Raw genomic sequence first — 16942 nt, forward strand, 5'->3', positions numbered from 1 at the left:
GCTACTTCCAATATCCGTCCATCCCTAAAATAGGCATCTTTACACATGCCATCAGCCACACACACGGCCTTCTCGGAATTCATCATACTCAGCAGCTTTGCTTCAATACGAGCAAAACTCTGGACCGCTTTTGACATTCGTCAGCGGTCAGGCTTGCGTGAACCAATGCTGAACTGGTTTGATGTGTACGGTATTCGCACGGTCCCTCATTGTTGGATAGGCATCCCGTTTGGACACTGAACTCTGCAATGCACAGCAACGCAACGCGACCATTGCGAGTCGCTGTGGACCACAGCCTACACGGAGTATTGGCGCCATTCGTCGAGCGCAAGGCTTTCCACGCAGGAACGGAGGGCGCTGCGTCTCTGCCTGGAGGTGCTTCGAACTGCTGCGTTGAGATAAATTAGATGATTTTGGTGCTATATATGTCCAAGTGATGTCACTTTGTTGGGCTATCATTCGTGGTGGGCAGGTCGCTTCTGAAAAAATAAGTTGATACCTCAGTGGGCTTCTGTGAAAAAATAGCTTTTTAGCTCAGAGGCCGTCCGGCGTCACAAAAAGTCAGACCCCCCCTCAAATATGACGTCACAAAGCTCTGCCTCCCCCCCCCAAATAAAACATGCTTCAAATCGCTTTAAACTATTGTCATTGTAGTGCGTATTTAATGTGGCGCTGCACTCTGATGTTGTAGGAGAAAACATTTATTAAAACGTCTATTTAATTAAATATAACGTGTTGTCTATATTTATTTAAAGTTGCGCATTTGATGTGACGTCACATTTCTCAAACCCCCCCCCGTCACACATCGTCACAAATGTCTGACCCCCCCCCCCTAGGCGTGTGACGTCATTTATGAACGGCCCCTCATCGGATCCCTCCTGCAGGTATAAATCCATACTGTATTCTGATTGGTCGTCGTCGTTGCGTTGTTTGCCCCCGCCGTCAGGGCCACGTGCCACCCCGCGCGAACGGAACTCATTGGGCAGATGGAGGGGGAAAAAACGCGGGAAAATCACAAGACGGCGGCGATGACCAATGGCGTTACGTCTAAGTCGACTCATGTTTATTCATGAGCCTCTTTCAAAATCGTTTTTTTATCACCTCATGCCATGAAGAGAAATGTTATTTTTATTCTGAAAAGATTATTTCAAAGCCAGCGGTGTAATTCAAGGTTTTAAATGCGTAATTTTGAATCTATGTACAAAAAAATATTTCCCGTCAAAGCCTCGAAGTTGCGGGCGGAGGTTGCGGGTTAAAGGTGAGGCCGTCTCTTCCGGCCTGGGGTGGTCACAGCGGCGCCGAGAGAGAGACTCGTTCGCACAGCGGGAAGCATAAATGGGGGTCCCGGCCTTCTTCAGGTGGCTCAGCAAGAAGTACCCCTCTATCGTGGTGAACTGCGTAGAAGAGAAGGTGAGCGGGCACCGCGCCCACCAGCGTCTCGGTGGCTAGGCCAAGGCGGTTTCTTAGGGTCCGTGGGCGGCGTGGTCAACACGGACTAGTCCCGCGGAATAACAACTAGGCCTCGCGGAGGAAGGCAACTCCGCCTCCTTCCCGCAGACGCGTGTCCGCCTAAAACTTAAGGGCGTTCATTTACGCATCCCATCGGCCACACGGGCCTTATTTTCCGATTGCCGTAATTCCGGCAAGCGTTAACTCGGCGCAAGAAAAAAAAAACGCTTGACCGGTTTCGACATTTGGTGCTTCATCAGCAGAGTTGGGCTTGTGTGAACCCAATGCTGGTGGCCTCCCAGATGTTGTCAATGTTGGGTCCCGAGTTTGACCAAAAATGCACCGCACGATCGTTCGTGTCGTCGTGGAGAATGGAGTACATCAGCGGGTCTTCTTAACCCTGGGGTGCATCACGCCACCCCCCGGGAGTGCGAGATATCCTTTCTGGGGTGCGAGACATGGGCAGATCTTTTTTTTTAGTAGGTAAATCATCGAAACAAATTAACCACGGGCACGTAGGTACAACTAATTTGTTTCATCAAACCCTATGTATTTAACACATTTTTGAAAGATTGACAACGAAAGGAGTGCAAGGCTGCAGTAAAGGTTAAGAACCACTGCTTTATACGCAGCGCACGGCTATGGTCACGAAGCAAGGGGCCGCTGTGAGAGCCACTGCGATGGGGTGGGGGTTTGTGGCAGCGTAATGCGACACATCGGGGCCCCGAATCAACACATAAACAAGTAACAATAAATGCCAAAAAAACAACATTGTTGCAAAAGATAAACATTTCCGAAAAATACATTGAGCTTAAAATATCGTAGCGCTACTGCTGGTGTTTGTTACTGAACACCAGCCAGGGTGGTTTGCTCAATGGCATACGCATGAAAGCAAGACGCACGATAACTTGATTTTTGTGAGTATTGTTAACGTTATTTATGTTTTATTAACACTGCCACTGTGAGACTGTCTTCCTCTTAACCCAATTTACGTTGCAACTAAAATAATATATACAGTATAGTTATGGCCTACAGTATTACTATATAGGGGTAAAACCGGGGGGGGCCACAGTCGGATCTTGCACCCCCCCCCCCCGTTGTAATCGGGAGTTTCGCCCCTGGCTGCTGTGTTTCACAGACGGCTTTAATTTGCGTTCGTTTCACACTCGGGGGGCCAACGTTCCAGTGTTGTCACAGTTTACATAATTTGCCAATACTTAAAAAAAGTGTACCGTGACGCGGGAACACAAAGGCCCACTCTTTTTCGGATGTCACTAGAAATATAACGTCAGCTGAAACGGGCGGCGCTCAGTATTTGATGGTGAATATATCCGCGGTATTGACCGTGGCGGCCGTGGGTCGTTAACCGCGAACCTCTTGTCACGAGCGGCGAACACGCGACCGTGTAACCGGCCCGAATGGTGGTGGTGGAGACAGACTGCGACGATAATGATAGTCGTGATGATGGTGGTTATGATGTTGATGGTCATGATGGTAGTGGTTGGTGATAGTTGTGTGAGGAGCGGTAGTGCAACGGTTAGTGCGCTGCACTACGAACCTGGCGACACGAGATCAATTCCCACTCACGGCCAACACCAGGTGACTTATCTGAATCGGTCCTGGGCCTCCCCTAGGTTGATTCAGCCTCAAATGAGTACCTGGTGCAGTGTGTAAAACATCGCCTTGGGGAGACAAAGGCGGTCAGGAGTCATGCTGGCCCACCCCACCCCCTTGTGTGCCGTGCTGGCCTCCATAGGTGCTGGCCTCCATAGGTACTCGCAACCAGCCCTTGCCCCAACAGTCTGTTAAGGCTATACGGCGGATCTTTGTCTTTTGTAATAGTTGTGATAGCAATTCAGCACAGGCCCAAGGCCCATGATATCAAATGGTCAGTAACAAACAGCACTGTCTATTTTTCGTAGATAACATTAAACACTTTTTTTTTATTGAACCGAGGTTATTATAAGAGTTTGGGAAAAGAGACTATGGGAGGGAGTTTCAAAGTGGAGCAGTGTGAAGGAAGAAGCAGAAATAGAAGCGTCTTAACCTGCAGTGTGGTGAGCAAGTGACCTGAGTGTATTTTGTGAGTGAGTTGTTGTGACCTCTTAAGTGTTGAACACAGTACGGGTGAAACAAAGCAGTCGGTCTCGTAGATTGTCCTCAACATCGGTGGAGTAATCAATGAGCTAAATGCATGGAAATCAAATGAGTGACGTTCAAGAAGAGTGATAAGGAGGTGGCTGGCTGCCAGAGGGCGAGTGGCCAAAGTAAATCGGTGAGTGTTGGAGTATAAATCATCCTGGCTGCTTTTCATTGAATTCTATCTCATCCATTGAAGTAGGGACTGCGTGCTCCTGCCTAGATATGGACCAGAGTGTGTGGAATGTATGTTAGGTCGTGGCGCTGTACCTCATGTGTTGGGCTATGTCGTGACCACGATCTCGCCGTGGTGCATGCCGTGCAGTTGCGGGAGGTCAATGGCGTCCGCATCCCCGTGGACACGAGCAAGCCCAACCCCAATGAGGTCGAGTTCGACAACCTCTACCTGGACATGAATGGCATCATCCACCCCTGCACGCACCCCGAGGACAAGTAAGAGCCCACACCAAGCACAGCCAATTCCGCTCCACATCAAAGCCGAGCCACACAGGACGACCCTCGTCAAAGGCTCACCATGCTGTGTCACGCAGAGTCTTGCCATCTCTCATCACACGCAAGTCATGCCGATTCCCATGGAATCGCAGCGACCTGCACCGACACGTACTCAACCAAGACGAGCCACACCACGTTTATCTCCCCCCCCCCCACCACCCAGGCCGGCGCCCAAGAACGAGGATGAGATGATGGTGGCGATCTTCGAGTACATCGACCGACTCTTCAGCATCGTGCGGCCCCGCCGCCTGCTGTATATGGCCATCGATGGCGTTGTGAGTGAGCTTCCATTCGCCGCGCTCGCAGGCACCACGGTGGCCGCTCTCGCGGGCTCTGCTAACGGGAGCATTTTCCGGAGGCCCCGAGGAGATGAGGGTTCTTAACGTCCCCTGGCTAATAAACTCCTTGCGGCGGAGCCAGGAGACAACTTCCTTTTGGGGTTCCTCCAGAAACAACAGGCGGTCGCTACAGCTGGCCGCGGGGAACGTCCGAACGCTCCCTGGGGAGGGGAGGGGAGTGACCGGCTACCATTCCTCAGTCGGGAGCTGAATCGGTACCTCCTGGATCTCTGGAATATAGGTGTACTAGTTTTGGCTCCTCTCACAATGAGGTGGATGCAGCCCTCTACTCTATCCTCCAATCAACAGGATAAGATCAGGCAACCGGAAATGGCTCTTCTGTTGTGGGCTCACCTACACACGAGGTGTTTGCTTGCTTATACACCCACTCATGTGTGTCTGTTTCTGTGTGCATGACTGTTTGTGGCCGTGTGTGATTATATTTACGTGTGTTAGTGTATCTCCTGCTCCAGCTTGTAAGATTCAGGCTGGCCTGTCTGGCTGAATTGTGTGTGGCTGTGTGAATTTGTTCGACACGTCACGTGGCCTCAAGGTGCACAAGCGTTGTGGTGACGTTACCGCCATTTAGTGGAGAATGGCGGTTGTTGTGTTTATGGATATCTCGCCATGTGTCTACGCGTGTATGTCTCAGGCTGTAGTATAGCGGGTAGCGCGGTGTGCTCCGAACCCGGTGACCCGAGTTCGATTCTCGCTCATGGTCAACACCAGTGACTATTATATGAACCGTTCCTGTGCGTTCCCTAGGTTGACTCAAACTAAAATGAGTACCTGGTGCGATGTGTAAATATCACCACTAGGGAGACAAAGGCAGCTGAGCGTGGTGCTGGCCACCTACCCCCTCGTGTGCCCTTCCGGCCTTAATAGGTGCTCGCTCACAGCACTTGCCGCAACAGTCTGTTAAGGCCATATGGGGATCTTTGTGTGTGACTGTCTAGATATGTGTTCGTGTGTGTGTGTTTATGGATATCGCTACGTGTCTACGTGTGTGTGTCTCAGGCTCCCCGGGCCAAGATGAACCAGCAGCGGTCACGCCGCTTCCGCGCCTCTAAGGAGGGGCAGGAGATGACGGCTGACAAGAAGCGAATCCGGGAGGAGATCCTCCAGAAGGGTGCGGAATGACGCATGCAAGGGCACACACATGGATGACGAGCGATGGACACACGCATGCACAAAACAAAGACAAAGATCCCCCGTATAGCCTTAACATAATTTTGGGGCAAGTCCTGTTAGCCGATGCATAGTCCACCTCGAGGATTGCCCAGGACCAGTTCAGATAATGTTCACTGGTGTTGATGGCCGTGAGCGAGACTCTAACTCAGGTTGCCGGGTTCGTAGCGTAGCTCGTTAACCGCTACAGTGAGGGAAAAAAGTATTTGATCCCCTGCTGATTTTGTATGTTTGCCCACTGACAAAGAAATGATCAGTCCATAATTTTAATGATAGGTTTATTTGAACAGTGAGAGACGGAATAACAACAAAAACATCCAGAAAAACGCATGTCAAAAATGTTATAAATTAATTTGCATTTTAATGAGGGAAATAAGTATTTGACCCCTCTGCAAAACATGACTTATACTTGGTGGCAAAACCCTTGTTGGCAATCAGAGAGGTCAGACGTTTCTTGTAGTTGGCCACCAGGTTTGCACACATCTCAGGAGGGATTTTGTACCACTCCTCTTTGCAGATCTTCTCCAAGTCATTAAAGTTTCGAGGCTGACGTTTGGCAACTCGAACCTTCAGCTCCCTCCACAGATTTTCTATGGGATTAAGGTCTGGAGACTGGCTAGGCCACTCCAGGACCTTCATGTGCTTCTTCTTGAGCCACTTCTTTGTTGCCTTGGCCGTGTGTTTTGGGTCATTGTCATGCTGGAGTGCCCATCCACGACCCATTTTCAATGCCCTGGCTGAGGGAAGGAGGTTCTCACCCAAGATTTGACGGTACATGGCCCCGTCCATCGTCCCTTTGATGCGGTGAAGTTGTCCTGTCCCCTTAGTAGAAAAACACCCCAAAAGCATAATGTTTCCACCTCCATGTTTGACGGTGGGGATGGTGTTCTTGGGGTCATAGGCAGCATTCCTCCTCCAAACACGGCGAGTTGAGTTGATGCCAAACAGCTCCATTTTGGTCTCATCTGACCACAACACTTTCACCCAGTTGTCCTCTGAATCATTCAGATGTTCATTGGCAAACTTCAGACGGGCATGTATATGTGCTTTCTTGAGCAGGGGGGCCTTGCGGGCGCTGCAGGATTTCAGTCCTTCACGGCGTAGTGTGTTACCAATTGTTTTCTTGGTGACTATGGTGCCAGCTGCCTTGAGATCATTGACAAGATCCTCCCGTGTAGTTCTGGGCTAATTCCTCACCGTTCTCATGATCATTGCAACTCCACGAGGTGAGATCTTGCATGGAGCCCCAGGCCGAGGGAGATTGACAGTTATTTTGTGATTCTTCCATTTGCGAATAATAGCACCAACTGTTGTCACCTTCTCACCAAGCTGCTTGGCAATGGTCTTGTAGCCCATTCCAGCCTTGTGTAGGTCTACAATCTTGTCCCTGACATCCTTGGAGAGCTCTTTGGCCTTGGCCATGGTGGAGAGTTTGGAATCTGATTGATTGATTGCTTCTGTGGACAGGTGTCTTTTATACAGATAACAAGCTGAGATTAGGAGCACTCCCTTTAAGAGTGTGGTCCTAATCTCAGCTCGTTGCCTGTATAAAAGACACCTGGGAGCCAGAAATCTTACTGATTGAGAGGGGGTCAAATACTTATTTCCCTCATTAAATGCAAATCAATTTATAAAATTTTTGACATGCGTTTTTCTGGATTTTATTATTCTCTCTCTCACTGTTCAAATAAACCTACCATTAAAATTATAGACTGGTCATTTCTTTGTCAGTGGGCACACGTACAAAATCAGCAGGGGATCAAATACTTTTTTCCCTCACTGTACACAACCTTTAGACAAAAACCCCCGTAAAGCCTTCACAGACTTTTGGGGCAAGTGCTGTTAGCGAACAACTCTGAAGGCTTGCACGGCACACGAGGTGGTGGGTGGCCAACACCATGCCCGGCCTCCTTTGTTTCCCTAGTTGCCGTGTTTACACACCGCACAAGGTACTCATTTGAGGCTGAGTCAACCTAGGGGATGTCCAGGACCGGTTCAGATAATCGTCATCGATGTTGGTTGTGAGCAGGAGTCGAACTCGGGTCGCCAGGTTCGTAGCACAGCGCACTAACCGCTACACTACCGCTCACCACACTTCCGCACATGGACGCTCATTTACACACATGCACAGACACATGCGCAGGCACGGATACACATACGCAGACACATTTGCACATCCACGGACACCCAGAGATGGACACGAGGACCTAGACACACGTATACACATACAAGGACACACATAGATGTACAAACACAGACCCGTCCATCATATACATCAGCCAACCCATAATAATTATGAAGGCGCAGCTTTAAAAGACGCATGTCATTTGCCAATAGTTACTAAGTGTGATTCTAATTGAATAATTTGCGGATAAGTTTTCAAATTTGAACCATGATGCCGTCGCACAATGGCCTACTCTTGTGAATGATGTCAGGGAACCTTCAACGTTCACTGTGAGCAGACAACTCGGATATTTATCGTTATTAAACACTGGCTGTAATAATCAGGGTGGCCTGCAGGATTAAAAGCCACGAACCTCTACAACAACTGGTGAACGTGCTAACGCTTGGCCACGTCACCCCCCCTCCCCGGTTGCACGACATTAACTCTATACGCTTTACACACGACACCGCTATTACCCCTAAATCCCTTCACCCTGCGTGCTGTGACTACCACAACCCATTGACTCAGAGCACTGCCGGGATAACCTCCGCCTCTTTTCCCGCTACCCCAGGTGGTTTTCTCCCTCCGGAAGAGGCCAAGGAGCGGTTCGACAGCAACTGCATCACCCCCGTGAGTCCTGCCCTGCCACCAGGACTCACTGCCTGAGCTCCATTTACCCATTTATTAACACTGATGTGGTGGCGGTGAACATTGATGACCACTGTGTTCATGAGTCCTAATTAGGACGACACTGGTCTATGGTGTTCCATTTCACCGCTCCCGGTTGAGATGATTGCCATAATTTTTCAACTCGTGTTAAGTTTTTTTTCTTTCCGCCAATGTTGCTGTTGTGTTGAGCTCGTTTATCATTTAGAGATTTTAGTTGACCCTTGCGTGGATTCCCGTGACCCGCCATGATAGCTACCTTGAGGCTGCCGATTGATCTCCTGGCCGGCCCCTGTTAGAAGCCGCTCCCTGTGTGCTCAAGGCATTTAAAGTTAATGAAACAATCAGCCTCATCATTACGCTTGTTTACCAGGGAAATCCTTGAGGATCATGCGCAGTAGGGGGCGATGTTGCTACTGTGTCTAATTCCGATTGAGCGACTTGCAGGCGATGTTTCAGCACTTTGGTGTATTAGCTCTTAAATACTCGACGTGCTTTGTCAGTCCACTGATGGACGAGCACCTCCCCCACACCATGCCGATCGTAGGGGTTAGTTGACCGCAATTCATGTTGATCAATGTGGGTTTGTAAAGTGGTGAGTGTGAGGAGGCGGGGGGGGGTGGGGAGTGGTGAGCGTGGGTGGTGACACGACCTCATTCCCCCTCTACCGTTGGTCCTACTCTTCCTGCCCCCCCCCCATGCTCCCCACAGGGCACAGAGTTCATGTCCAACTTGGCCAAGTGTCTGCGCTACTATGTGGCCGAGAGACTGAACAGTGACCCGGGCTGGCGCAACATCGCGGTAAGGATATCACACCACTCCCTGGCAGCCTCGCAGCTCTCTGATAGCCTCACTCTTTTCTGACAGCCTCACCACTCCCTGTCAACCCCATCACTCGCCCTCCACCCTACCGTTCCATCCTCCCCCATCACTCTCTTGTCATTCCCACCACTCCCTGCAGCTCCGTTGAGGTCATGACACTCTTTGGCCATGATACGGCAACCGCCGTGCTGTGGCTGTGTCATGATGCGGCTGTGCCATTATCTGCCAGACTCACGGTGTGGCAGTTTTACGGTGTGGCTGACGTGCGCTGTGGTTGTGTCACTGTGTGGCGTGAGCAGGTGATCCTGTCGGATGCCAGCGTGCCAGGCGAGGGGGAGCACAAAATCATGGACTTCATTCGCAGACAGAGAGGTGAGGCCCAATAGAGACTTGTAAACACACACCTATACATACATGCGTATAAACACACGTACACACATGTGTACACACATACATTTGTACACACGCACACACATACGAACACATACAAAGATCCCCCATGTAGCCTTTTAACAGGCTTTTGGAGCAAGTGCTGCTAGCGAGCACCTATAAAGGCCTGCATGGCACACGAGAGGTGGGTGGCCAGCACCATGCCTGGCCGCCTTTGTCTCCCTGGTGGTGAAGTTTATACACAGGACCAGGTACTCATTTGAGGCTGAGTAGACCTAGGGGAGGCCTAAGACTGGTTCAGATATTGGTCACTGATGTTGGTCGCGAGTGGGAATCGAACTCTGTTTGCTGTGTTCATAGCACAGCCCGCGAACCGTAACACTACCGCTCACATACGCACACGTAAACACGTGCACACAGATACAGTGAGAGAAAAAAGTATTTGATCCCCTGCTGATTTTGTACGCTTGTCCACTGACAAAGAAATGATCAGTCTATAATTCTAATGGTAGGTTTATTTGAACAGTGAGAGACAGAATAACAACAAAAATCCAGAAAAACGCATGTCAAACATGTTATAAATTGATTGGCATTTTAATGAGGGAAATAAGTATTTGACCCCTCTGCAAAACATGACTTAGTACTTGGTGGCAAAACCCTTTTTGGCAATCACAGAGGTCAGATGTTTCTTGCAGTTGGCCACCAGGTTTGCACACATCTCAGGAGGGATTTTGGCCCACTCCTCTTTGCAGATCTTCTCCAAGTCATTAAGGTTTCGAAGCTGACGTTTGGCAACTCGAACCTTCAGCTCCCTCCACAGATTTTCTATGGGATTAAGGTCTGGAGACTGGCTAGGCCACTCCAGGACCTTCATGTGCTTCTTCTTGAGCCACTCGTTTGTAGCCTTGGCCGTGTGTTTTGGGTCATTGTCATGCTGGAATACCCATCCACGACCCATTTCAATTCCCTGGCTGAGGGAAGGAGGTTCTCACCCAAGATTTGACGGTACATGGCCCCGTCCATCGTCCCTTTGATGCGGTGAAGTTGTCCTGTCCCCTTAGCAGAAAAACACCCCCAAAGCATAATGTTTCCACCTCCATGTTTGATGGTGGGGATGGTGTTCTTGGGGTCATAGGCAGCATTCCTCCTCCAAACACGGCGAATTGAGTTGATGCCAAACAGCTCCATTTTGGTCTCATCTGACCACAACACTTTCACCCAGTTGTCCTCTGAATCATTCAGATTTTCATTGGCAAACTTCAGACGGGCATGTATATGTGCTTTCTTGAGCAGGGGGACCTTGCGGGCGCTGCAGGATTTCAGTCCTTCACGGCGTAGTGTGTTACCATTTGTTTTCTTGGTGACTATGGTGCCAGCTGCCTTGAGGTCATTGACAAGATCCTCCCGTGTAGTTCTGGGCTAATTCCTCACTGTTCTCATGATCATTGCAACTCCACGAGGTGAGATCTTGCATGGAGCCCCAGGCCGAGGGAGATTGACAGTTCTTTTGTGTTTCTTCCATTTGCGAATAATCGCACCAACTGTTGTCACCTTCTCACCAAGCTGCTTGGCAATGGTCTTGTAGCCCATTCCAGCCTTTTGTAGGTCTACAATCTTGTCCCTGACATCCTGGGAGAGCTCTTTGGTCTTGGCCATGGTAGAGAGTTTGGAATCTGATTGATTGATTGATTGCTTCTCTGGACAGGTGTCTTTTATACAGGTAACAAGCTGAGATTAGGAGCACTCCCTTTAAGAGTGTGCTCCTAATCTCAGCTCGTTACCTGTATAAAAGACACTAGGGAGCCAGAAATCTTACTGATTGAGAGGGGGTCAAATACTTATTTCCCTCATTAAATGCAAATCAATTTATAAAATTTTTGATATGTGTTTTTCTGGATTTTGTTGTTGTTATTCTGTCTCTCACTGTTCAAATAAACCTACCATTAAAATTATAGACTGATCATTTCTTTGTCAGTGGGCAAACGTAAAAAATTAGCAGGGGATCAAATACTTTTTTTCCCTCACTGTATATACTCGGATCCACTTACACGCTTATGCAAGCAAATGTACACACGCAGATACATGTATACAAAGACATGCCAAGATCCCCTTTAACAGACTTGGCAAGTGTTGTTTGCGAGCACCTATAAAGGCGAGAACTATGACGCATGAGGGTTGGGTGGCCAGCACCACGCCCCACTGTCAATGTCTCCTTAGTGCTGATGTTTACACAACTTGCTTCATCAGGCTGAGTTGACCTAAACGGGGTCCACTACTAGTTCAGGCACTCACCACTGTTGGCAGTGAGCCTGAATAGAACTCTGGTCGCTGGGTTCGTAGCACGGTGCGCTAAGCACTGTAACACTGCTCCCCATACACGCAGATAAACACGTGAACACAGATACGCACATTTATACATTGCAATGAATGGTAGCGCCTCTGTTGGCTGCAGGGGGGGTGGGTGTTTTGCTGATGTCTCTGCTGCGTCTGCTTTCCCTACAGCTCAACCGAACCACGACCCCAACACCCACCATTGCCTGTGCGGCGCTGACGGTGAGACACCCCCCCCGCCTAAAAACCCAAGCGAGAGCCGGCCATCATCACAAGCGTCCCTTATAGTCATGCATGTGGACTCTTTGTGTCTGTGTGTTTGGTTTGGGTGTCTGTTTGGATTATGTGTCTGGGTGTCTGTGTTTGGGCTGTGTGTCTTGTGTATCTGTACTCTGTGTGTGTGTGTTTGTCCATAGTGAATGAGTTGTGGTTCTCTGCCCACACAGCGGACCTCATCATGTTGGGGCTGGCAACGCATGAGCCCAAATTCACGATCATCCGTGAGGAGTTCAAGCCCAACCAGCAGCGGCCGTGCGCACTCTGCTCTCAGTTTGGACACGAGCTCAAGGACTGCGAGGGGCTGCCCCGCGAAAAGCAGGGCAAGGTGCGGATACATGGGGGGAGACACAGGGACACGGTGGGGTGGTAGCGGGGGGGATATAGGTACACAGGTGAAGACAATGGGACAGAGGGGGACACACGGACACAAGATGAAGGACTGAGAGGCAACTTGCGGAGATGCGATGGGGGGGGGGGGATACAAGAAAAAAAGTGGACACCTGAAAAAACATGGGCACTTGGGGGCACAGGGGGACACCTGGGGACATAGGTGCACTCATGCAGTGCACACAGGTGTATGCTGTGTTGTGGTTAAGCATAACCATTCGCGTGTTGTGTTGTCTTCCCGTGTGTTTCCCCGTGGCAGCATGACGAGTTTGCTGACCTCCCACCCGGTTCGGAGCAGGATTTCATCTTCCTTAGACTCAACATTCTGCGCGAGGTGGGGTTTCGCAGCTCCTGGTCACGTGTCTGTCTGCACATTTGTTCATGTGTTTCTGTGTGTGATGATCCTGACTCTTTGCTCACAATCATTAAGGACCTTCATGATTGTGGGCAGGGTTGCGAAAAGCTAATGTCTGCTGGAGTCGGAGCCTTTTCACCTTGGACGCTCCTGAGCAGTTGCCGGGAGTTGCCCTCCAACAACAACAGAGGACAGAGGAGCGCTGCTCAAAGCAATGAGCAGAAGACAAGGTGGCTAAAATGCAACGAGGTGGCACAGTAGAGACAACAGGTGGTGCATCTGTCAGTCATCTCAGTCAACTCATGGCACCTGGGTGTGTCCCCTGACTTCCTTCCAGCGAGCGTTCGACACTACGTGGCCTTAAAGTGCACATAGCCTAGCACAAGCGCCGTGGTGAAGTCACCGCCACTAAATCACATGGCAGTTGCTATTGTATGCACATGTGTGTACTCAAGTGTTTGTGTACTCACGTGTGTACGGTGAATATCTGAACTGGTCCTGGGTCTCCCCATGTCGACTCACCCTTAAATAAGTACCTAGTGTGGTGTGCAAAATATCAGCACTGGGAAGACAAAAACAGCCTAGCCTGGTCGCTGGCCACCCAGCTCCTCGTGCCGGTCTTCATCGGTGCAACTTGCTAACAGCACTTGCCCCACAGTCGATTAAGGCTACACGGGGAATCTTTGTCATTATACTCACCAGTGTGCATGGTTTTGACCCCGAACCTCTGCAACGTACGGCCAACGCGCTGCCGCTCAGCCGCGTTACCGCTAAGGTAACTTTCCGACGACGGCTGTCATGCAGTGTCGGCTGTGCGCGTGGCCACCTGTAATCCAGTACTGTCTGTTCTCCTATAACGCCGCGTGTTGTTTTCATAACGCGAATTGGATATAACACAATCGACTGCACAGAACTACTTTGAGGAGGAATAAGCGGTCATTTGTTTGTCTTGGCGTAGCATCGCACAAGACGGGATGCTGCTGGGACCTTCTAGATCAGGGGTCGGCAACCTATGGCTCGCGAGCCAGATGTGGCTCTTTTGATGACTGCATCTGGCTCGCAAATAAATCTTAGCTGACATTTCTTAACATGATAAGTAATGAATAATTCCGCTGACATTAAAGTAAAACAGTACAGAAATCACAGTGTTAAAAATAACGTTTAAAATATAAAACATTCCCATGCATTTTAATCCATCCATTTTCTACCGCTCCTGCTCAGGGTTGCAGGTGGCTCAGCCAATCCCAGCTGTCCGACACCAAAATTCTATTTTTATTGGATAATGCGGTAGCCTACGGGTCGTTGTGAGGTCAAGAAGTAAACTTCCGTCCTTTTAATCAAATAGTCAGCTAGCTAATTTATGCAGAGCAAACCCTTTTGATGAAGAAGATGGCGAAAAGAAAAAAACATGAGGAGTACCGCACATTTCAGCACGAATGGACAGAGGAATTCGCCTTTGTGGAGAGAGTAGGTTCTGCGGTGTGTCTAATATGCAGTGATAAAATTTCATTGATGAAACGGTCAAATATAAAGCGGCACTTCGACACGCCATGCTACATTTGCATCGAAATATCCAGCGGGGGACAGCAGAAAGAAGGCATGCCAAGAGCTACTGTCCAGAGTGCAAGCTAGTCAGCAGCAACTCCATGTATGGACCAGACAAGGTGATTGGAATTCAGCTCGCTTTGCTGGTTCTTTAGCAATTGTGAGGAACGGAAAGCCATTCACAGATGGCGAGTATGCCAAAACATTCATGCTTGATGTGGCCAACGAACTTTTTGATGACTTTTCGGATTAAGACAAGATAATCAAACGAATAAAAGACATGCCTCTGTCAGCAAAAACTGTTCACGATCATACCATAATGATGGCACATCAAGTGGAGGAAACACAAGTGAAGGACATAAATGCAGCGCCATACTTTTCCCTCGCTTTGGATGAGTCAACAGACGTAAGTCATTCAATCTGAGTACGACGTTTTGCCAGTAATTACAACTAGCTTCATCAGGCGACAGCCAGATTTGTGGAGAAGTCTTACTCTTTCGTTCCTTATATACATGCGTAGATGTTGTGACCATGCTTCTGCGCTCTTGCGCAAAGTGGGGGGGGGGGGATTACTGAGTCAACGTACATTATGCATGTGGTTAAACATTGACTTCAAGCTTTCGTGACTGCAGGAATTAATATTCTTGGGTCTTTCGGTAAAGTCACGTAGATAGGTTCAAATAAAATATTTTTTTGTTATTTTATTTGAACCTATCTATGTAACTTTACTGAAAGACCCAAAAATATTATGCATGTGCATTATGCGGGCCCTTTGATCTTGTCCTTCCTGTCTTTTGTGACAACCCTTACAAGTTGGCTGTGTCGGGTGGTGGCGGGTTTTAACAACACATTTACGCGATCTAACCCAAAAAACCTCTTATAGATATTGTGAAACTTGTGTCTTGTGGGTTGGCGTCCAGGAGGTGCTATACCCTGTCTTGCCAGGAGAAGGCGGTACCTGCAAGTGAACCAATTTCCATCTGTTTCAAGCTGTACAGGGATAGTGTTTTTCCCTCGCACACGTAGGTTTTCTCCGGGTGCTCCGGTTTCCTCCCACATAATAAACACCCAATTATTTGGCTGAAAACATCTTAAAATAAAAAAAAACCCATTGCTGTGAACCCTCTTAAAAAAGAGTCCAGTGCAGCTCACCTGGATAATTAAGTCATTATTACGTTATTAGTGTATTATTATTAAGCATCATTCCACGCTTGCCACCCCTGCCCTGTGTCCCGTCCACTAGTACCTGGAGCGGGAGCTCACTATGGCGAGCCTGCCCTTCCCCTTCGACCTGGAGAGGAGCATTGACGACTGGGTCTTCATGTGCTTCTTTGTCGGAAACGACTTCCTTCCGCACCTGCCTTCCCTGGAGATCCGGTGAGGCCGAATTTCTGTCCCGTGACCTGCCAGCAGACGTTCGACACTTGACTTGGCCTTAATGTGCGCACAGCCTGGCACAAGCGCCATGGTGATGTCACCGCCACTTAGTGGTGAATGGCGGTTGTTGTTCTTGAAGGTGGTTGGGGTTGTGATGTTGATGGTGGTGATGATGGTTGTGATGTCTTCATGTGTGCCAGGGAGGGAGCCATCGATCGCCTCGTCGGCATCTACAAGAACGTTGTTCACCGCACAGGGGTGAGGGCAGCCCTGCGTGCGTGCACGTGTCTGTGTGTGTGTTTGACCAGATAGAGGGGGATAAATGGGCACGGCATGGGCTAGAGAAGAGATGGAGCTGATGTGGTACAGGAAGACGTGGAGCTGAGTGGACTTTCCGATGACTGGTACCACCGGTGTCAAGATCGGCCTCTGTGGAGGAGACGGATGCTAATTGTGGGCAGATGAGCAACGCTCACAACGAGCAGAGCACCGAGAAGTTTAAACACAACGTCTTGGCACAGCGAGGAGCACAGGTAGTTCATCTCAGTCACCCCATAGCACCTGGGTCTGTTCCATGTCCAACCTGCCAACAGCGAGCCACCCACATTTCACGTGGCCTCAAAGTGTATCTAGCCTGACACAGGCACTGTGGTGACATCACCGCCACTTAGTGGCGAACAGCGTCTGTTGTCTGCCTGTGCATATGTGAATGTAGGGCTGCCTGTGGGGAGTGGTAGTGTAGCGGTTCGCGCTCTGCTACGAACCTGGTGACCCGAGTTCTATTCCCGCTCACGGCCAACACCAGTGACGATGGTTTGAACCGGTCCTGGGCCTCGACTAGGTCGACTCAGCCTTTAATGAGTACCTTGTGCGATGTGTAAACTTCGCCACTCGGGAGATAAAGGCGGTTGGGTGTGGTGCTTGCCACCCACCCCCTCGTCTGCCATGCTGGCCTTTTTTAGGTACTACTCGCTGCTATCAGCACTTCCCCCAACAATC

The 16942-nt window shown here is 49.6% G+C and overlaps 1 protein-coding gene across 2 annotated transcripts in view; it reads left to right on the forward strand.

Annotated features, from left to right (window-relative positions):
* The first annotated feature begins 1218 nt into the window (after positions 1-1218).
* Positions 1219-16942, forward strand: part of XRN2 (5'-3' exoribonuclease 2) — a 33320-nt gene continuing 17596 nt past the window's right edge. For both annotated transcript variants that reach the window (XM_032974098.2, XM_032974099.2), the window contains exons 1-12: positions 1219-1410; positions 3914-4041; positions 4265-4376; positions 5457-5568; positions 8363-8421; positions 9169-9258; positions 9579-9651; positions 12172-12222; positions 12447-12604; positions 12926-13000; positions 15810-15943; positions 16144-16201. In XM_032974098.2, the coding sequence (XP_032829989.1) occupies positions 1336-1410; positions 3914-4041; positions 4265-4376; positions 5457-5568; positions 8363-8421; positions 9169-9258; positions 9579-9651; positions 12172-12222; positions 12447-12604; positions 12926-13000; positions 15810-15943; positions 16144-16201 (1125 nt within the window). In that variant the 5' untranslated portion in view covers positions 1219-1335. The remainder of the gene's footprint in view (positions 1411-3913; positions 4042-4264; positions 4377-5456; positions 5569-8362; positions 8422-9168; positions 9259-9578; positions 9652-12171; positions 12223-12446; positions 12605-12925; positions 13001-15809; positions 15944-16143; positions 16202-16942) is intronic.

The sequence above is a fragment of the Petromyzon marinus genome, chromosome 53 (genome assembly GCF_048934315.1).
Source record: "Petromyzon marinus isolate PM22_M1 ecotype Great Lakes invasive population chromosome 53, UKy_Petmar_22M1.pri1.0, whole genome shotgun sequence".
In the NCBI taxonomy this organism is placed as follows: Eukaryota; Metazoa; Chordata; class Hyperoartia; order Petromyzontiformes; family Petromyzontidae; genus Petromyzon; species Petromyzon marinus.